The sequence below is a fragment of the Mchenga conophoros genome, linkage group LG18 (assembly GCF_057382185.1).
Source record: "Mchenga conophoros isolate Kocher_MC1m ecotype Shallow Benthic linkage group LG18, M_conophoros_male_GT1.1, whole genome shotgun sequence".
NCBI classification, from domain to species: domain Eukaryota; kingdom Metazoa; phylum Chordata; class Actinopteri; order Cichliformes; family Cichlidae; genus Mchenga; species Mchenga conophoros.
The window spans coordinates 8,195,140-8,218,263 of record NC_140543.1 but is presented as its reverse complement, the minus strand read 5'-3'; the positions used below and the strand labels follow the sequence as shown (position 1 = coordinate 8,218,263).

The window sequence follows — 23,124 nt, the reverse complement described above, 5'->3', positions numbered from 1 at the left end:
GGATTATAAACTCATTTGGAAGGCTGAGGGTTTTCTGCTGTTTTGAAGGACATTTATTGGGTTTCATGTTTTTAACCGTACCTATCCTGAAGTCTGACGTGATCTCCCGCATTTCTCTCATGAGGTCAGTGCCAAGGTTCTTCACATTTTCCAAATCATCTTTCATGGAGAACGAGAGGTCCATGAGGTAATATAAGTCGATGGGGTAATCCTCAGCACGCTTGAATTTCAGGTCAAAAGTCTGTGGCTCACCTTAAAGGCAAAAGCAGAGCATTGTTAGTTATTAGACTAACGACAAGTTTCCTGTTTTTACTGGAAAACCAGAGTTACACTTAAATACAAAAGGGTTGGAAACTAAAGATAATTTAAGGGGGTGGTCTCAAATTCATTTTACCATCTTTGGAAATTTAAGTTTGCATCATGCCAGCTTCTTCAAACTGATAAAATTATTAAAATAATTCTTATAAATTTCTTATCTTTTCCAGTCCACTGGCTTTAAAGTGGCTAAAGGTGAGACTGACACAAATATAACGGCTTCTAAATCTAAACTGCTTTGACATTACACCAACTATGAACCATCAACATATTTACTCCAAATAAAAATTTGCTTTTGTTTTGACCTGACAACAGTTTCAGCAAACTGCCAAAGCATCAAAAGTTCAGGCTATATTGAAAGCCTTTTTAACATAACACAATCTCTAATTACGTTAGGGTATTTACACAGCTGTTTTAACTGTGACGAGTAAAAGAAATTCAACCAGGATATCAGAATCAGAATACTTTATTGATCCCTAGGGAAAGTTATGTATATTCACATCTATATTCCTCTGGTTAAAAAAAGACTTCAAGGTGACTTCTAGCTTTGTGACCTCAGCAAACTTTGGGCTCAGTCGCTAGTTTCTAGACCTGAGCCTTCATAATACAGTGATTTATGCATTTGCCTAAGAAGCAAAAGATCTCAAGTTTGATCCCAGAAGCACACAAATCCCCTGACGATGCATTAAGAAGGGCATCTGGCATAACATTTTGCCACATTAATCAAATTCAAATTCAAATTTTATTTGTCACACACACACAACCATACACAGTATGACATGGGGGTGAAATGCTTGTAGCTGTACAATGCCCGACCATTAAATGACAGAAGAAAAGCATCATGCAGTAGCTTATGGCCACTACTATCATCCAGGGAACGTTCACTGGCTATTGACTTGCTAATCACAAATGTTAGCCCATGAGTTTGCTGTGTCCTTGGTTTCACAGTCAGACCCGCCATCACTCATCACATCTGGTTTCAAAATACCAAGATGGCGTCGGTGAAAACATTGAAATCGATGCTGAACAGCTAGCTAATAAATGTAAACATAGTCAGGAACATAGCATCAGCATACGCCTGCTTACCAGATCTGAGCGTCACTTTGAGTTTCTGAGGCTGTATCTGTGTGATCTCCTCAGGCTTGAGTTTTACATTCCCATCCTTGTTGCGAACGGTGACATCTTTGTTCTGGGTAATTTCAGTGCTGCCGCGGGGGTCCTCAATATTTTTGCAGTCTTTCTTCTTCAGGTAGGTCACATCATCACAGCGAGCTGATTTGGACTCGCCCTCTGAGAGGAACTTCTGCAAAAAGAAGAAAAGACCATTAGAGAATTACTCCAAATGACTTTCCCACCACAGACCGGGATAATTTTCTTCAAATTGTTTGTGTTTTCCTTTTGGGTTGTATTGTGAAAGGAAAACCACGCTGCCGCAATAACCTAATCAGTGAAAGAATGAATAACAATACATCCTTGTATGTGGCAGAAGACCAGGATTTTGAATTCAAAAATCCTGGTCCTCACAAAGAAGGTCGTGAATAGTCAGATCCCATCTTATATTAATGACCTTATAGTACCATATCACCCCATTAGAGAATTTCGCTCTCGGACTGCAGGCTTACTTGTTGTTCCTAGAGTATTTAAAAGTAGAACGAGAGGCAGAGCCTTCAGTTTTCAGGCCCCACTTCTGTGGAACCAGCTTCCAGTTTGGATTCGGGAGACAGACACTATCTCTACTTTTAAGATTAGGCTTAAAACTTTCCTATTTGCTAAAGCATATAGTTAGGGCTGGATCAGGTGAATCTAAATGCTCCCTTAGTTATGCTGCAATAGGTGTAGGCTGCTGGGGGATTCCTATGGCTCTACATCTACACTGATCCAGGTAAATTTGAAAACTGTGCTTTCGTCTAAAAACACTCCACGTCCACATTAGCGTTTTATTTATATAGTTTTGAGGCTACATGTCACACCCTTGCTCACAGCTTTTACCATTTCAGACCCTTCAAATTAAGGATTTCCCTTTTTTTCCCCCTTTCACTGAATTTGTTTAATTTTTTTTTCTCGACAAAGCTACTTCCTTAATTTATGCATCTTATTAGCCTACCAAAATTAAGTAATTTGATCTTTGAAGACAAACAATGTATTTTCAAGTTTAAAATCTAATTTTCCAAAATTAAGCTTAGTGGCTTTCATTTTTCTACCAGGCTTCAATCCACCATGGAGCACCTTATATTCTGGAGCCTCAATGTCAGTGTTTTTAATGACACTGATTTAAATGTGTCACTTTACAAGTATAAAAGGTTAAAGACTCATTTAGTGAAACAAAATTGTTTGGTTATTTTAACTAATAAACAGACTAATCTTTGGAGCACGAGTGCTGCAGATACAAATCTCATGAATGTTGAAATGACAAAGTATGCAACGAAACATAAGATATGGCTTCACTGTTACTTTCACTTTCGTGGCTTCGGGGGCGATCGTGGCTCAAGAGTTGGGAGTTCGCCTTGTAATCGGAAGGTTGCCGGTTCGAGCCCTGGCTTGGACAGTGTCGGTTGTTGTGTCCTTGGGCAAGACACTTCACCCGTTGCCTACTGGTGGTGGTCAGAGGGCCCGGTGGCGCCAGTGTCCGGCAGCCTCGCCTCTGTCAGTGCGCCCCAGGGTGGCTGTGGCTACAATGTAGCTGCCATCACCAGTGTGTGAATGTGTGTGTGAATGGGTGGATGACTGGATATGTAAAGCGCTTTGGGGTCCTTAGGGACTAGTAAAGCGCTATATAAATACAGGCCATTTACCATTTACCATTCACTGTTGCTTTCACTGTTACTCGTGGAAAGGAGAGAAAAGGAGAAACAGATGATTGACAGGCCTAACAGAGAATATAGATTGGATGCACATGAGACACCACAAGGAGCAGTCGAGGAGAAGCCGAGACAATGAACCCAGTCAAAACGAAAACAGTGCTTTGACTCAGTTATTTCCAAAACCTCATGACATAAAAACACCCCTTTCTTTTTGCCTGCATCTAGCTGCACATAATCTGATGAGTTCTAAAGCAGAGCTACTTTGTGAGAGAGCGTTTCTTCTAAAGAGAGATCTCTTTAGGTGCTCCAAACGACTTCACTCAACTACAAACTGAAGTCGAGGCCTGGTTTCATAAGCTCAGGGGTGGATATCAGCAGGCTGATAGAGAGCAGCAGACGTGATTTAACAGGAATGCAGTTGTCTTGGCACATGACGAGAACAAAAAGCATTTAACCCTGACATGGTTTCAACAGTTTACTAAAAGGCTCACCTTAACTATAAACCCGTTTTCCTATAGTTGGCCCTCCTCTCCAATAAAACTCAGCCTTTCCATCTAATCAATTAAATTTTTTTCCCTGTTTCAGTGTTTTTATTCTGTGCAGAACAAAACTGGACAGTTTAAGGGTTGTGCTTCTTCTGTTGTTTGAAATGTGGTGCAGGTTAAAGCCTGTCTGTGTTTCCTGGGTGGTTAAACTGTAACCCAGTTCAATCTAGCTCTTTTTGCCTTTAGTTTCTCTCTTTTTGCAACGAACATGTACAGAAATGTAAAATGTTTCATATACATATGTATACATCCAAGGCTAACCAGGTGTAGGAATTTGTTGATCTGTGTTCCCACAACCTTGCTTAAAGTGAACATGAGCCCTTAAACACATACATGTGAATCTTGCCTCACGGGTATCAGTCAGTGTTTCCCCCCCCCTGTTTCATTTCAGATAAATTCACTTATTTTAAGAGTCTCTCACCTAAACATGGTTATAACTGTACACTGAAGTCAGGTGACAGTAGAAGTGGAATCTACAGCCATGTTCATACATAAATGTAATGTGGTTTTAAGAGAATCAGGTCAGTATGTTTTCCACGGTTATCCACAAGTAGCGCAAAGCAGGAAATAGTCTGCTTCAGAGGTATTTGAAATAATGGAAATGCTCTGTATCCTCTGATAAGGCGAGGGAGCTGCTTGGACAGAGCATGCAGAAGACAGGAAATGCCCGCCCACTCTAATACCACTGAGACTTTATACTAGGGAACTAGCAGGTTAAAGATTGGCCTCTGTGCCACTGAGGGGCAGAGAGAACAGCTCCTGATGCCCCACTCTGTGTCTAGTGTACCAACTTAAATATACGCTGGATTATAAATCCATTTTTAGTTACAATCGAAGTATAAATGTAAACAAAAATTCTACTTGCTTGTGTTAACGTCACTGACACAGCATAAAAAGAACTTCATTTACATTTGTTTGTTACTGTGCATGAATGTTTAATTCCAACTGCATGTTTTTGGTCTTTTCCCTCATACTGTGGTCTGTTTGTATTTCAACCACAGCAAGAAAATCCGCCTTAGGTACACTAAACATCTAATTAAGCAGCTTCATCCTGACCAAGTTTCCAGTGAAGAAGCAGCAGCAGGAGCAGCACTGCTGTTTACAATTAATGGACCAACTGTGGTTTACTTGCCATTGGGTGAAAAACAAAAAGTCTCTAATCGCTTAACTCCTGAGTACTTATACTGCTTACAGGATGAGTACAGATTACATGCACGCATTCATATAAACAAAGGTGAAAGTTAATTTAATTAAATGGATTTTATTGCATTTTGTCACTTGAACTATTTCATTTGTTTTGAATTGCAGAATGACTCCAGTCTTGTACTCCTATTTAATAATGGTGACAATGACAGATATTACAGTTTTCATCATTTTTTGTGCAGCTCAAGGAAACTGAAACTTTCCTCACTGATAAAGAGCTCTCTGATATTTTTTCACTCATGTGATAAAACAGCTTTGACACAGCTTTGCTGATCCAACTCACTTCATCTGTGCACCATCCACAGATCTCAGAGACCTGGATGCATTCCCCACATGACTGCGCGTTTGCCTTGATGCATATGCTTCCATCTGAAAGAGATGACACAAGTTCCTTTTAGCCAAGATGATACAATCTTTTCCATTAGCTCACTAACTCAAAGCAGCTTTTGGCTGGAAAGCACCCCCCCTCCCTCCTCCTCCCTTCCCCCCTCCCAGACCAGAAAACTGAGTCATGCTGGGAAAAGCTCCAGACAACTCACCAAGTAATGACCTAACTCCATAAAACAAAAAACTCCAACTGTTGGCCAAAAGGACTAACAGTCATAAAACCATGAATGAAGATTTGAAAGGGGAAAAAGCATGAGAACAAGCCAGTGTGAAAACTTTTCTATCACTATCATTCATAATGTGTGTCAAGAGCAAAAGAAAAGAAAGAAAAAGAAAGTGTAACAATAAATCATTTCTACTTCAGGAACTATTTGGTGGTTCTTGGGTGGTCTGTGTACTTTACTGACCTCTGTAAGACTTCTTACAGGGCAGTTTTCATGGAAAAAAGAAGTACATACTCATAGGCTAGTACTTCTGTGCTTGAAGCTAATTGTTTAAGAAAGGACCACTATTTTTTAAAACCCAGTCAGATGTCAGATCAAGAATAGCAGAAACAAAGGAAGAGTCAAAAATAAAAATCAGATATAGATCAATGAGGCAGTGATCAAGTGGAAAGAGATTCTGTGCCAGTGGGAGTGGTTTTGCAGTAGTTAAACTCTACACACCTAATACAGAGATGCTCCATGAGGAGGACAGGAAGTCAGTCATAATACAGAAGACTGTTATGAAAAAAGACCACATGCACACTTAACACCTTCCTTATGTGCACACTACCAAGCCAGGAAATTTGCCTTCTACCAAATATGTATATTTTGATACTCAGTTACTTAACTGAGCAACTGGAATAAATCATCAACAGCACACCGTGAGGAAGGCTAAACCAATGCATACGTCCCAGCAGGGGTGACTTTTGTGGCTTCCAAAAAATACCATATCCTACGGAAATCTATTAAGTCAAAAACATTAAATCCATTTTGCGTATTTTATGTCATTCTAAATGTCAGAAACAAAGACTATTCAGGGTCTTAGCTAAGTGGTGTGCATGCCAGGTCAGATTCGCCTCCTACTCGTCACCTTTAGGTTCAAATCACCAAAACATTGGACATCAGAAACTGATGGGTGACATCTCTGTGGCTAGGCCCATCTTTTATATTGTCAATGCATGTGACGATAACGTCTCTGAAGAGGAGTCTGCAAACAGTGCCTCATGTTCACACTTTGTAATTATGAAATTTATGTCACGCAGGCCTAAGCAAACCCCTCACATACTCGTGGAAAATATAACAGGCTTCACTCTGCTTGTTATATTGCGTGAGTGCTTGTGTTTTTTAAAAGATTGCAAAAGCCTACATGTGGCCTTGTATCTCGGTTTTGCTGCATGTAAAAACATTTTTTTTAAAAAGGCTGTTGCTACATCAGCAGACTTTGACCCGTTTAGTTCCCTGAAACAGGTTCCTGAGAGAAACAGTTCCACATTCTTAGGATGAAAAAATAAATATTAGTAAATTAGTGCCCTTGTGGCTGTACTGCAAAGGGATGAAAATACCTTGTGCAGTAGGTTAGATTATAATTAATAGTTAAGATAAGAAAAGGAGCAAAACGGGAACTTTAACTTCCTACCTTGCTGTGCCAAGCTGCCACTGAGGGCTGCTGATAATGCTGCTATTAAAAGTAAGCTCAGGTCCATCTGCAAAATAAAACAGAGAAAACAAAACAGGTCACTGATAGATGACATTAAAACATCTACATTGGACACATTTTTACAACAGCTGCACATGCTGAAATGGCTTTACAAACATACTAAATTCTAAGAGAGCAAAGAGAAAGAGGAAGGTGCTGGCATGTGCTGTTGTGGTTGTGGAGGTTGAATGTGGCACAGAAAAAAAACTTTAAAGACATTCAAACTCAGTGAGATCTGAAACTTGTGTGGCCTAAAATACAGGAAGATGGGTTTCTTTTTAAAAACATACCAGGTTTCAGATTTAATTTCATCACAGCTGTACATACTTATAGTTATAGAATATTCACAACATACTTCATACCGTGTACATTATAACATACCATAATAGACCCATTTCTGTAATATACTTACATATCTATATTATTGCTAATATATATTGTAATATATCTATATCACTAAAGCACTTGTGGATGGATGCAAACTGCATTTCATTGCCCTGTACCTGTGCAATGACAATAAAGTTGAATTCTATTCTATTCTATACATTAGCTTCTATGGCACTACAGCATTGCACTTAGTTAAACCTAAATTAGCTCATTTAAGTTGACACTTTATTGTTTAATAAAATGTCATTTTTAGTTCAGCTTTATTAGTTTGAAAAATTTGGAGTAAATATTACAACACAAACTTGCAAACTCACGGACATCTGGGGGTCAAATGTCTAAAACACTTGCCAAAGAATTAACAGGCTTTAAGTCTTGATCATGACAGTCTTTTAATGTCTATCCCATCATATGTTGTTGAGCTTCTGTCTTTACCATGAGATGAAAGCAGCAGCAGGGAGGAGCCATTCCCATTTTGAAAATCCTAAATAAGGAAAGCTGATTCACCCACACTCAGCTGGCCTCAGCTGCCAGCTCATCATCACTTCCATGGATCAACTTCCTGACTGTATCAGGCGGACTGTGTTTGGATGCTTTTAGGCCAACTCAGGCTTACTAATGAAATTCGACAAAAGTAGGAAGATAGAACAAGACTGAAGTGTTCTCTTAGGCTTTACTGTCCAAGTATCTCATAATGACTTAAACAGAAAACATGTAATGACTCTAGCAGGCATGACGAAATTTCAAGCTGCCCATACCAGAGAATGTAAACTAGGAAGGAATAACTTGTGGTTGATTAAACAGATGCCTTTCTACCACACTGTGTACTAACCACACAGCAAAAGTGGGGGGAAAAAAAAAAGCAGAACTGAGATGATCAAGATTTTCTTTAAGTTTAGTACCTCATACTCATACTGTGAACCCAGGCATCAGATTAGCAAACTATATTAGCTAGTGTGAAATATGTAACTCGTCCCAATTTAAATTAAACAACTGTATATACACAAGATATAGAAACTATAAGACACTAAATAAACATTAGTATTCATTGAGAAGTATTTAAAAAGAAAAAAAAAAGCTTGTAGTTAACATCATGAGATCAAGAAAAGGTGTGAATGTGCATTTATAAAGATGAACAAAGAAACATGATGTGCAGAGAATCCTACTGCACTCTAACTAGTCTCCTTAACAATTTAGTGACAGATTTTAAGAATTCAACCCCTGGAGTAAAATCAAACTGTTGAGCGCAACTTAGTTTTATTTCTTCTTGTCTGTTTATTAGTTTTGTCATTTTGGTTTAAAATAAATAAAATGTATATCAGAAAACTCCACCCATACCAGAAAAAAAAAAAAAAAAGAGTTAAGGGTGTCCACATGCATGTACATTCCCATATTTGGTGAGGCTGTTTCATACCGCCTCCTGAATCTGTGCCGTTATCAAATCTCCAGCGACACACTGCTTGACTGTCTGCCCAATCCTCAAACTCACAAACCAATTTTCAGTGTTTTACTCACAGTAAGATAACACTAAGGAAATAGTCTGTTTAAAGGAAATCCAATCGTTGTGACTCAAAATAGTCTGTTTGGATAGTGTTAGGATAATAGGCAAGGGACCAAAGTCTATTCATGTGACCCAAGAAAAAGAAAGGTCATTTAACACTTATGTTTTGATATGAAAGGTGCATGTATGTATGTTTGCTGTTGTGCAGTGGGTCAGAGAGCACGGGAAACCACAAAATAACCACTTCCTATTATATCAGAAATACTGACCGACTTAAAGCAAGTTTCTCAGTTAAAAATAAGAACATGTATTTCCTACGGCATTAATCAAGCATTTCTGATTCTGATTTCTGTAAAAAACAAACAAACAAACCAAAAACAAAATATGACATTAGCAGAAAAAGTGCACTGCAGTGTGACTTTTTTTTTTTTTTTTAATCTTTGCAGTCACGAACAACAGATTATAGCTCACTCTTTCAGTTGATCAGTAAACAATCTCTCTTCAGAGTTACAACCAACTAAAACTCGGACACAAACAAGACTGTGTGGCAAGACGGACAAAATGTTTCAACATGAAACACATCCAGCACAATGTGAAGACTTTGAGCTCCACCCCGACATTTCTGAAGGCCAACTCTGTCTGTCGACTACAAATTACAGAGAGATGACAGATTTGAAGGCACTCAATGCCTCCTTTTGTCAAAGGCATTGGTATTTGTGTTGCTAATCTTTGGGCATGACATGGCTTACACATCTCTCCTGAAGGAAATATTCTGAACTCACGACTCATTTGGTCTTTCCTTAAATATACATTTATGTCTTAGTTGTCTACATTAAATTTAAGAGAAAGAGCAAGCAGCAGAGAGCTACAGCCAACACCCAACTGCTGAGCGACAGGTTCACCTACAAAAAGGAACAAAAGTTTCCTTCCACCTAGATCACTAGGAGACTTAAAGATCCTTTGAGCTAATGACAACAGTGTAGGATACATTACCTAATTTAACATAGCCTTTGCATTTATTAACAAGCTACTGGGTTTAAATATCCAGACAGACAACTTACTGCTTAGTTTGAATTATTTAGAAACACTTACTTAACGGTTTTATTTGAACCAGTGTCTGACTGTTGAATGGGAAAGGCTCTTACTTGTTCAATAGTATTGATAGAACATTAACATGTGCAGCTGATAAGAACTGATAGCTTCAAGCTAAACAGTGTGAAGGCTTAATTTGTAACAGACTGTGTGGCTAAGCAGCTTCTCACAACTGTAAAACATGATAGAACGCCAACTGGCATAGGAGCATGTCCTACATACAAGGTTGAACACCGATCACTATGACAATATTTGGGACTTCAAAGGACTTATGTTAGTGGTAACCTCAAAAAACATCTCATCTGCTACAGAAGATCCAGTTAAGGTGTAACATGCTTTAAACTACATGATGATTATGGAAAAAAGCTGCAGATGAGTCTATCAAAAGATAAATGAGGGACCTTTCATATGCTATAACTTCTTTTGATCAGCCACTCCATCGCACATGGTGATATGGTCCTTAAAGTTTACCCAAATGCACTTTTTGAAGTTTTCGCTGGTAATTTAACCCAAAACAGCTTAAACCTTCAGGGTTCCAATGCTGGCTTCTGCTACTCTACATCACTGACATTCAACTGGTTTTACTACTGAAACTAAAATATATTCTAAGACAGTGATGCTCAGTGATTGTTTATAGAAAAACAAGATGGCTTGGCTTTAGACTGTGACATTTGAGGTGGGTGTACAACTGATGTCATTGCTGGTTTTAACTTTACTGAATTTAACAATGTTCATTTTGTAAATTATGGTCCACATTAGAGTCAGAAATGAGGATGAAGCTGGATCAAAATCAACCAATTTCTTTATGTAGGAAAAACATTCAGTGAAAGGATATGTTTTGAGGTGGGTCTATATTGTGATTAGGAAGTTGCTCTCTCTTTGTTTCTCATTTATATCTATCCCATGGCTCGCCCTGATTAAAAAACAAACACACACACACACACACACACACACACACACACACACACACACACACACACACACACACGACCTCATTTAACCAATGAAAGCACAGTGTGGCAACTGTAATTGTGTCAAATTACAGTGGCTACACCCATATATATACATATATACACACACACACACATATATAGCTGCAATTACACTCATCATCAGGGAATCTCCAGCATATTTCCCCCATTTACTTATCAGATTTTCTGTATGATCTTAGAAAAAGTGGTAAAAGTGGTTTATTCAGTATTCATATTACTCTTGCACAATAACGTTCAGTGTATTAGCAGAAAGTTCTGAATTCACATTGTGACTACACAGATTAGTCTGTACCATATGTGAGTTGAAGGAGTTGGTCCTCTACATGCCATGCTGCTTCCTTGCCGCACACTGTTGGTAAGTAATGATTAAAAATGTCATAATTAATTTTAAAAAATTAATAAACCTGCCAACAAATACAAGTGATAACACAACTGTGACAGTTATGTTCCCATTTAAAACCTGCTCTGAATCACCACACGGGAAGACGGGACAGACCTGTGAGCCTAATGTTTACAAGAACATGCGTAAACTGTGGCTAACTATGACTTTGTATGGTCACGCTGATGGAGACAGTACAAGTTCTCCATTGGTGCTGCATTGCAGTGTCACACTTTTTCATAACAATTCAGCTCCTGCTGATAATAACCAGCACAGCTCTTACCAGTACAACTGCAGTAACTGGGATGTTCATCTGAACAATAGACTGGACTGGACTCATAACTCAGACGCCCTCTACAGGAAAGGGCAGAGCAGGCTGTACCTGCTGCGGAGACTCAGGTCGTTTGGAGTGGAGGGCCCACTCCTGAAGAAATTCTATGACTCTGTTGTGGCTTCTGCTATCTTTTATGGTGTGGTCTGCTGGGGCGGCAGCATCTCTGCTGGGGACAGGAAGAGACTGAACAGGGTGATCCGAAGGGCCAGCTCTGTTCTAGGATGCCCTCTGGACCCAGTGGAGGTGGTGAGTGACAGGAGAACGGCGGCTAAGCTGTCATCCCTGATGGACAACGTCTCCCACCCCATGCAGCAGACTGTGACAGCACTGAGCAGCTCCTTCAGTGGGAGACTGCGGCACCCACGGTGTGGGACGGAGAGATTTCGCAGGTCTTTCCTCCCCACTGCTGTCAGACTCCATAATAAAGACTTTAACTGATCAAGCACACACATCCATACATGTGCAATAATACTAAGTGCAATAATCCTTTCTGTCATCGTTGTATTTTTACTCAGTTGTATATAGTATTTATATTCTATTTTTATCTTATTGTATATTTATTTTATTTTATTCTACTGTATATAGTATTTTATTTTATTCTATTCTGTACAGTTGTGTACTGTATTTATTCTTATTGTATTCTAATTTTTGCCTCATAACTTTTGCACTGTCCACTTCCTGCTGTGACAAAACAAATTTCCCACGTGTGGGACTAATAAAGGTTATCTTATCTTATCTTATATGGTCAGGCATTTCTTAAATAAGTGCTCACATCCAAATGCTACCTTTCAATATCAATAGCCTTACACTGAATTTCAAAGTCCACTTTTACTAGAAAATGTCACCATGAATCAATATCAAGAGATTCAGCTTTGGCAGCCATTCCTCTGAAACACAGAGGCTATTATTTATTTACTGACAGGAAATTAAAAGGGAACCATTGTACAAACACAGTTTTCTTAACATAAGTGGGTTATAGGAGAACTACCTACAACCGATCGTAAAAAGTTGATTGTGTTCATCTGGGCGTAGCATTTTCAGGAAAAACGTTTCATCACTCTTCTTCTGAAGACTTCTTCAGATCACCTGGATGAGTCACTTGGACTGAAAACGCTACGGCCGGATGAACAGACTCAACTTTTTCAGATTTCCTCACCTGGATGACTGAGCATGCATCAAGATACCTACAACTTCCATAACTGTCTAAAATTTTACAATGCCACGAGGCCCAGTAGTCAGCACCGTCCGTCTTCCTCTGACAGGAAGCTTTAAACAAACAAGGTTTAAAGTAAAACAGACGACATCCTGCTAACCAGCACGGGCCTACAGTCTGATGAAGAAACTGGTGTGTCGCATGTAGCACTTGAACAATGCAATGTGTAACCACATTCAAAAATATCTCATGTTGTTGGCAACATGAGCCACACTTGCTAAACCAATCTGACACTGTCTGTGCAAAGTTAAGTATAATGCAAAGTGCCAGAGATTTCAGCAATATTTATAGAGCAATTTGATCAACGAAAAGTCTTAGCACACTTGGACCACATTTAATTAAGGCAAAAAGTCCGTGTTGTGTGACTTAACAGAAGTTTGTTCATTTTCTCTCATTTTTAGGTACTTTATAACAAAAATACTTTAAGGTACTGTAAATACACTCCACTTACAACAACCTGTTCAAAAACCACAGTGCTAGAGACTTTCCTTTGGTGTAAGACCAAAAACCTTTGTTCTGATTCTTTTTACTTTTATTTATTTATTTATTTATTTATTTTCTGTCTTATTTAAACAACCAGTAAATCATTCATCAGGACCAATTCCAGTTCGGGCCCAAAAGGAACTACTCTGGTCCCAGAATCTGGAAATAAATATAGATTTTTTTAAACTTGAGGTATTTTGTATAATTACCAGCAAGTAGGGTTGTGCACCATGTTACAATTTTCCAACTGTTAGTTCAACAACTGGCAGAAGTAAACATATTCGTCCAATCCTCCAAACGTACCAGCAAAACATAACACGCTAACAGAAGTTGTGTCATTTTCCATGGATTACTTTGGATAGCCATTAAAAAAAAAGAAAAGAAAAGAAATGAAAAAAGTTTTTTCCAACAACTGCTGAGAAAAGTTGACTGAAACTCAGTCCTCCACAGCACCTTTTACTACGATTTGCTGCCTGCTGCCTGCCATCAGCCCCAAGGCGTTTTGATTCAATGTGCAATCAGAAGGATGCCTTAGGGACCAGACCCCACGCTCTGTGATGAAAATTCACAGAGAATTATTTTTGTCCTGCAGAAAATCGACTCCTCTCTTATTTTGACTTACATTAGACACTATCATCCCAGTAACTGCTTTTCTGAAAGGAAAACAGAACATCATATATTGATTGATAATTTAAGATTCGCAGGCAGAACAGGACTGTAGCGGTTAGCAACACAAAGAAGGGTTCGATTTCTGTCTCCATAGTCTCGCTTTCACTCAAAGTACTAAGACTTGTCAGGTTAACTGGTGATTCCACATTTGCTGTAAGTTTAAATGTGAATGTCACTAATTGTCCATCTCTTTGCATTAGTGTGGAATAAACTACCTGCCCAGAATGTACCCTACCTCTCACTCTATGATAGCTAGGACAGGCTCAAAGGCCCCCTCCAAGCAAAATGGTTCAAATCTAAGACAGCAAGCTGTTAGGGGGAATAAAATGCCTAACTGAACGCAAACAAACCCCAAGTTTGGGGCAATACAATTACATCTGATATCTCTGACTTAAAACAATGCTGGGATTTTCTCAGGCAGGGTAAGTATGAGAAACACAAGAAGTAAACAAGGAAGTTTTGACTCAGACTCTGCAGATGTGTGTCATCATGTGTTACACAAAGTCTGAGGAGAGAGACCACCTCTTTTAAAATGGGATTTAAAGTTGATGCCCGACAACTCCTCTAGGAAAAAAAGGTCCCATAAATTGTTAGGCTGATATGTGGAAATGAAAGAGTTGCTCTGATTTAAAGTAAAACACGTCAACCAAGTGAAGCCTAAAAACCTGCTGTCCTGACTCCTCTGTGACTTGCCTGTCAATACAAATATGAACAGTTAAGCCCGGTGTGGTGAAAAGGAAGCACATCTGTTAGTATTTAGTATTCCATAATATATATGTCTGTTTAAATTGTGGATGACCGCAGTCCAAAACAATAATGACTGGCTGTGTTTATGGTGTTTTAAAGCTAAATCGTGTTTCTGTACAAAGTGTTATGTGATAAACACGAAAAATAGAAGCATGACATGATCTAAAAGCCTACGTCTACTTTGCACCCCCCCCATGTCAATCTCAAATGTATTCAGAACACCCGCAAAAAGCTTCCTGCCAAATAGGTTCTGCTGACGTGCAGCTTCCTCGACTTCCTCAGGCTGAAAATAAAAAATAAAAAAATAAAAAAATAAATAAAAGAACAAAAGGAAACAAATGGTTGTCTAGACAACACTCTACCCACACGGGCTGAATAATCTTTGCACTTTTTTAGCCCATGACTTAAACAAAAAAAGTCATACATATAAATGAAATTATTGAAAAGAATAAGCACCAATTCTGAACAAAAACATCACTTTATGCCAACTATTTGCATTTGTGCATGCCAATATTTAACGTGGAAAATGTTTCGTGACTCTTGCTCGTTTCTCATTGGTTTCTGGTTTCATGTGAGCTGAGGTTAGCCACTTGGTTTCTTGTTGGCTTACATCATTTTAAATGTGCATCACACTATTAGACACTGAATATTGTGAACTTGTTGCTGTGACAATTTCTGATACTAATCTACTTTATTAAATTTATTTTTGCTCTTCATCTTTGTCCCTTTTACTGTTATTCTCTCTGAAGTCTGATCTTATGCAGTGTAGATATCTGTGGTCAGATGCACAGTATCCCTGCACAGTAAGACCTGTAACACTTTCATTTTTCCCATCGTCATCAGACAATATTATAATCATTTCTTTTCCGATGCACAAACAATCCCCAATATCATATGTTACATTTAATAAATGGGCTCCTACCTGAAATCAGGGCTTTTACTAATGATTATTTAATTAATCTTTCAGTTATTTTCTCAATTAAATGTTATCAAACATCTAATTTTTCACACGAAGTTTCTAAATCCAAACATGGAAACAAACATCTATAAATTGCTTCTTTTGTACAACCACTGGTAAAAAAACATTTAGTGTTTCTATAAATTAAGCAGAAAATCATCACAAAGGCTTTTCAGGATAGAGGTGGTGTTTATGTATGCAGCTATCCATGTGCACCTGAAAGGAGACGCAATTGTGTGTTCTTAAATTAAATGTGGACAAACTTCAATAGCACCATATTTGACTGCAACTGTGAGCTCAGCATGGCAGCACCAGCTTTCAAAAATCTAACCTAGTTTGATTTCTCTAGCTCAAGCTGTTGCTTTAAACACCATCTTTAAAAGTTCCACATTGACATGGTTTCCCGCCTTGTTTCAATGTACATTTATTCATTATGTAATGGATATCATGTAATGCCACAATGTGGGCCTTAAAAAACTGACAGCTACTGTAGCAAGCGCACTGGTGAAAGCGTGACTCTTCCAAATCTTCTCTGAGAAATATGCAAAAGTGAAAGATGGTTTACAACACAAGTCCCCATTGTTCTTACAGAGTGGGTCATCTGGGAGTTCAGAGACCGAGTCGAGCACCCTTCCCCCACAACCAAGCTCTGTTTGCCACCCGGTCCACATCTGCTGCTGAAAGTCACAGTCTACTCTTGGTTCATTAGGCCCCCAAACAACTCAGCGTGACTTTTCATCAATTTCCTTAATCAAACCACACCCAGCCTCATCCAATAGGCCGTTGAAGGATCAGGATGGGCACGTCCATTGTCAGAGCACAGTTGAAGGAAATGACCCGCTTGCAATTTCAGTGATTCCCTTGTAGCACTTCCAAAAACCATGTTCTACTTTCTAGCTGTTTTTCCTTTCGTTGCGTGTGCATAATTTGTGTACTTTTTTCCTGTTACAGAATCAGAAACCATCATCTGGCAACCAGCTGACTAGAAAAAACAGTTGAAGGGAAGTTACTCTTTCCACCAACAAGTGTTCAGCTGATGCCTTAATTGTCAAGAATGCAGATCTTTATTTTATATTGACCTCTTTATCAACAAAGTCAAAGTATTCGTTTTACCTAAACTATCTGTTGCAAAAAAAAAGAAGAAGAAAAAAAAGTTTAAGGTGAGATTTGATTATTCTGACGAGCCTAAGCCTGTGAGCTCTTGCTTTTAAAATCTAAAAAAAAAAAAAAAATGTGAGTAAATCCAACATATCCAGTGTGTTAGATATCCAGCAGTCATGAAATCTTACTCTGACACAGATAAATCTATTGTTTTAGCTGAAAAATGTTTGTAGAGTTTGTTTGAAGTTTTTTCAGGTATGAAAAAGATCCCCATCTCTCAACATTCCTCAGAGGGATGAGATAATGCATTCGATATTTAACAAACTCCAAATTTATGTTGTGGGAAACTATGTAAATGTCTCTTTCTGTTTACAGAGTTTACTCAGTCTGATCCCAAGTGAGAACATTTTGGCTGCTCAGTTATCTTTTACATGCCAGAACAGTTTTCCCTAAATAAAAACTGCATTAAGAATTTACTACGGCTGGATTTCATTAAACACTGTATAAATTAGTTAACTGACGTACTTCCAAAGGCTTTGAAATTTGAAATTGCTCATGCTAAATGTTTTTTAATGTAATTTTATCATTGTTTCCATCAATTACAGCAGGCCAGCAGTCTTTACATTTTTGGGGGATGGGGGGGCTTTTCACCAAAAGAGAGGTTATTCTGGGAAATTTCTTTTACTCTGACTTATAACAGATTTTAATAAGACCTGTTGTAACCAAAGAAAACCCTGATGATTCACAGGGTTGTGTCTTCACATGTCTTGTTTTTCCCAGCCGAAAGTTAATGAGGCAAACATTTTCGCTTTAAAGTGAGAAACCAAGCAGCGAGTCCTTGTAGTTTAAGAGGCTGCAAATGGATTCATTTTGACCATAAAAGGATTACCCACCTGGTGATGTGCAGTTACATTTCTAGGGAGCTACAAGTCAAGTTACAGCATATGGTTACAGAAGGGTCTGTGGTAACACTATACCTATGAGCATTGAGTTAACGCAGAAGTACAAATCCACTGTAAAAATGGCCTCGGGTCCATCTACCAACCTTCGTGCGTTTCTTTCTGCATAAGATAAGATAACCTTTATTAGTCCCACACGTGGGAAATTTGTTTTGTCACAGCAGGAAGTGGACAGTGCAAAAGTTATGAGGCAAAAATTAGAATACAATAAGAATAAATACAGTACACAACTGTACAGAATAGAATAAAATAAAATACTATATACAGTAGAATAAAATAAAATAAATATACAATAAGATAAAAATAGAATACAAATACTATATACAACTGAGTAAAAATACAACGATGAAGTGTTATGAAACTTTTCTCCTCTTAGATGTGAGAACTACCACATTTTACCACTGACTCAAGCCTCATAATATCTATGAAAGGATCATGATTATATCTCCTCAAACAAACACTCCCAGTTGCTTTGTCTTGCCGTCACTGGAGGTCCTGTAATCTGTGACTCACATCTGACCAGTCAGAAGCAGGCTAAGGCACTGAGTAAGGTTAAATGACCCTCCAAAACTCCCCCGGATACTTGCAGGGCCTTGCCTAAACAGCACAACAATGTAACTAAGGAAGTGACTCACTGGTGCACATTTGGCTACAGTCTGCAGGCATGTCTGGAATTAACATGCCTGGTGAACATTATCTGTGCTCTACTGCTGTACAAGATCAAATACATAGGTGTTTGTCACACCTCCATATGACACCGTTACCATGTCATTATAATGCTGTCTACAAGCCAAGACTGGTCAGTAATTAACACGAGTCACTTTATTAAAGCAACAACTAGATGGCCACCAACTACTACTTCAACCAACTCAGCTTGCTCAGGGAAGACAAAACACAGCCCGAGGCTGCTATTCCTTTACAGGAAGATGCAAGCAAGACCAATCTTGTCCAACTGGAGTGCTGGCGTCAACATAGCTGAATCACAGCTGTGGCCAAGGCTGAACAAGAGGTTCTTAAGAATCTGGTTAACCAAGCTGACCTAGATTTAAGTCATCCTGGATCTTACTATATCCTCAACCACAGTTTACAGTCCATAATGCAGTCTAACCAAACCATAGTCCAGCTGTGGTCTCTTCAAGATATTCTTTACAAGTCTCCCAGGGTGGTGTGGGTCTACAAAAGGGAAGTTCTATTCTCAGGACAGCAGACTAAACTTAAAGGCTGTTTAGGACACAGTGGGGGTGGCTTTAAACTTTGAGCCAAATGACCACATTGTTTATTCAAACCAGGCAGTTTCTGATTGATAACTTGGGAATTAAAAGCAATTATTTTACAAATCTGATGACTTCACAACACCACAATAACTACTACAACTTTGTATAACAAGAAGCCAAGTAAAAAACTGGAAAACAATTTAAGCCTCTGCTAAATATCTGATTTGATTCAACAAGATTAAGCTTTGTTAGCAGCTCCCTTTGAGGGACAAATCCCACTGTCCACTCACAGTTTAGCCTCCCACACTGCCCTCTTCAGTAGTACAAAGCGGCTACTTTTTGGCCTACTTTCAGCACAAAGCTCAATTTGAGATTTTATCGAGGAGCCTGCTTGAGGTGTAGCTTTAAACAAGCCAACATTTCACATGCTACAGAGCTGAACAGACAAAGAAACCAACACTGAACTAAAAACTAAACCGCTAGCTAGAGTTGCCGTTAATCCACACCCAAACTTTTTTTTAGCCTCAAGACACACATTCTTTGCTTCTCCCCCATCGTCATTGTGATTTCAGCCATGGCAGGCCGGTAAATGTCACAAATGTCGGTTAAAATAAAACCACTCACCTTAAGCCGATACCTTTGTGACGTCTGTGTAGATTTACAGTAACATTTGCTTCCAAAAAGTGTCCTCGTCAAACGGAATATAACCGGTAACTGAAGCGAAGACTAGCTAGAACTGTTCTGAGGGTCCGCTTTGTTTTAGCTAATTAAGCCGCACCGCTCGGACGTAACGTTAGCGATTAAAAACGGGCGGAGTTAACGTTTATTCATGTGAGCCTTCTCAATAATAGATAAGACTCTTTGAGATCCCGCTCAACCAACACGTTACCGCCGTGAATTTGGTGCTGCTGGGTGTTTTTTCTATGCCCCTACTTCATAAACCTCTTCTTATTTAGCTCCGCCTACACAGGAACAACTGCGGCACGCAGAGGGGAAACGAACAACCACACAGGAGAGAGCAGTGAGTGAACCCTTTTTCACCCTCGATGCGGTGAAAAGTCACACGCACAATCTCGCAGGCTGTAGCCTTTGAAGTAAACACTCATACACACACATATGCACAGTGTAAAAGTAATTTACACTCAAATAATTATATTCAAAGGCAAATATCGTTCTTAATTTTCACACAAGATACATTTTTTTAGATTTTTGTTTGTTTGTTTTTCGCTTTTGATATGCCGATACCAGGGGCGTTTCGAGGAATTTTTCAATGGGGTGGCATTGGGTGGACTATGAACAAAGCAGAGAAGCCCCACAGCAAATCTGAATATTTGAAAAAGAAATTAATACGTATGTAAAAAAAAAAATTATGTATAGAACATTGTGTGCAATATTTAGGCATGAATGAAAAGTGACACAATGCAATAGTTTAAACACTGTTTTGTAATGATAGTGTATTCATTCAACAGAATTATATACACAGTATTTTTAAAATAATTGCTTTATAACTTCTATTTCAGGCTACTTAGTAGTTCTGCACTATACTGTAAAGGTAAATACTCAGTTATAGCGTTATTTTACAAAAAAGATTTAAAGAGCAAACACAGAATTTTATAGGCTCATGCAATATTTTTTATTTGAAATGTAATCTAAACAAATCACAAGTCCTTGTATTAAGATACCTTCCACCAAACTATCTCAACTAGGAAGTTCATCTGCAGAGGGTTTTTGTTTGTTTGTTTTTAGCTCTGCTGCGCTTAGTTTCCCAGATTCTTCACTTCCTCTGTGAACAGTATGAAGATTAAGTCATTTGTCACCTAGACCTATTTCCTGTAAAAAAAAAAAATAATAAAAAAAAGATTTAAAAAAAGAATGCTAACAGCTACTGTGCTTTAGTAGTCGTAGCAGTTCAACTTTTCAGCTTTGATGACCTCTCACTGACAGTTTTAGCAGTTACTTCTTATATTGGTCTTATATTGGTGTATAGCAGCTGATGCTGCCAGCTAGAAAACTGAGTCATGAAGTCACTAGCTTTATTAAACATCTTGTCACCACTGCACACTCATCTTGCTTCGTACCTTTGACAATCCATTCAGGAAGAGTTCACTTGGTGCTCTATTTCAGTCTCTGATTCATATATGTGTGTGTGTGTGTGGGGGGGGGGATCTAACATGACCACAGACTTCTGTAATTTGTTTTTCTTCATTTAATGGGGCACCACAGAAGAATGCAAAGAAAATTGGCGATGTTTGCATTTGCTGAACCAGTCTGGAGGATTCATAGTAGCAGCATGAACACACTTACTTCATCCTTATATATATATGAGAAATGAACACCAGAAAACTACATTTTGAATCATTCATTATTTGCATTGTATGCATGACGGTTGGTTTGCATGATAAGATGATAAGGATAATGTTAAGGTCGAGTACCATCAATGTTAGATGTCTAGCATAGATTTAAAATGCACTTGCACAAATAGAGTTGAAGTATTACTGGCCAGTTAAAGCCCTTAAGACTAAAAGACACATTTTAACCATACGGCATAACCATATTCTATAATTTCGGCACTTTATTTGCATTGCATCCATAGCCACTTTAGAATTACCCATTAACCTAACATAGATGTCCTGTAGAATAACCAAGAGAAACCACACAGGCATGCAGGCTATACAGGTAAAGGGCACAGCAGGGGTTCGAACTCAGAACCTGCTTGCTGTGAGGCATCAGTGCAAACCACAGTATAGTGTTACTCCAGGAAATAAAACTGCGGATACAAAAAAAAGAGGGTGAGAAAGTGGTGAAGTGGGTCCGATTTAGGCAGGAAACCTAAGTTGAAACAAAGCCACAAACTGAAGTTCACACGAAATCAGACTTACCTGGTGTGAGAAAGATGTTGTCATTTATGCAGGTCAGAAGTTGTATGAGAATAGAAACGGCGCGATTGTGGCTCAAGAGTTGGGAGTTCACCTTGTAATTGGAAGGTTGCCGGTTTGAGCCCCGGCTTGGACAGTCTCGGTCGTTGTGTCCTTGGGCGAGACACTTCACCCGTTGCCTACTGGTGGTGGTCAGAGGGCCCGGTGGCAGCCTCGCCTCTGTCAGTGTGCCCCAGGGTGGCTGTGACTACAATGTAACTTCCCATCACCAGTGTGTGAATGTGTGGATGACTGGTTGTGTAAAGCACTTTGGGGTCCTTAGGGACTAGTAAAGCACTATACAAATACAGGCCATAGAAATGCATTTAGTTTTTGCATCTGGCATATGATCGTGTCACATATAGTATTAATAGGGTCAATGCTGCCTCTTTGTGGGCAAAACACAACATAGCAAAGGGATGCTTGAAATTACTGGGAAAAAACAAACATCCATGAAATTTTTGTCTTTCTATAAACCAGTTCAGGGTTTTGGGTGGAGTAGACCAGATGCTCTTGAATACTGGTATCTAAAGCATTCTGAAAACAGATGTACAACATGATATGAATGACATTATTTTATTTATAAGCCGAGGGTTGAAAAAAAGCAAAGTACAAATATTTAGCTAAAATTCACAAAGAGCAGCAGCACAGTTGTTGTGACTTATTTCTCTATATAAATGATTATAAGTTACTATTTTTCCCACGCTGCACCACTACAACCAATCTAACGTTTCACCCACCTGCTCAATCTCAATTTACTGGTTTTTCTGTTTAGGTGTGAAGGTAACGCCATCTGTCTGCAATGAAGGCAACAATAGATATTTAATTTTTTAGAATTCACATTGTTTCCCCTTCTTTTTTTCCACAAAAGCGGACGTTCAAGCTGACTACATTAATTGGAATTCAAATTTAAGTTGAAATAAAGTTTCTATTTCCTTGTGTTAATATTTAATTATTATATTGAGATTTGCACCAAAGTTGTTGGTAGAAATGTCCTCCAAAGAGCTTTTCAGTTTTATACTTTGAGTTAGGGCTGTGCAATATGACCAAAATCTCATATCCCGATATAAGAATTCTATCATCCGATAACGATATAAATCACAAAAATGTAACATTTTCTGTAAATTCTGTGAATCTCGGGCAGCTCGACTTGTGTGAAGTGTTTCCAGCTGCGCGTCATGTAGCTGGAGTCGAGTGTTTTAACCGATGCATGAAACCATACATTTTTAGACATAAGTTGTAACAGCCGCCG

The 23,124-nt window shown here is 38.7% G+C and overlaps 1 protein-coding gene across 3 annotated transcripts in view; it reads right to left on the bottom strand.

The window, feature by feature from the left end:
- LOC146553140 (integrin beta-1-like) overlaps positions 1-19,909 on the bottom strand; it is a 28,065-nt gene extending 8,156 nt beyond the window's left edge. Inside the window, exons 1-6 of one of the 3 annotated variants that reach the window (XM_085254777.1) lie at positions 19,582-19,909; positions 17,762-17,845; positions 6,872-6,938; positions 5,148-5,233; positions 1,402-1,618; positions 82-252 (exon numbers count right to left, since the gene is read on the bottom strand). In XM_085254777.1, the coding sequence (XP_085110903.1) occupies positions 82-252; positions 1,402-1,618; positions 5,148-5,233; positions 6,872-6,938 (541 nt within the window). In that variant the 5' untranslated portion in view covers positions 17,762-17,845; positions 19,582-19,909. The remainder of the gene's footprint in view (positions 1-81; positions 253-1,401; positions 1,619-5,147; positions 5,234-6,871; positions 6,939-17,761; positions 17,846-19,581) is intronic. The other 2 variants (XM_085254776.1, XM_085254778.1) reach the window with 2 other exon arrangements.
- Positions 19,910-23,124: the final 3,215 nt, after the last annotated feature.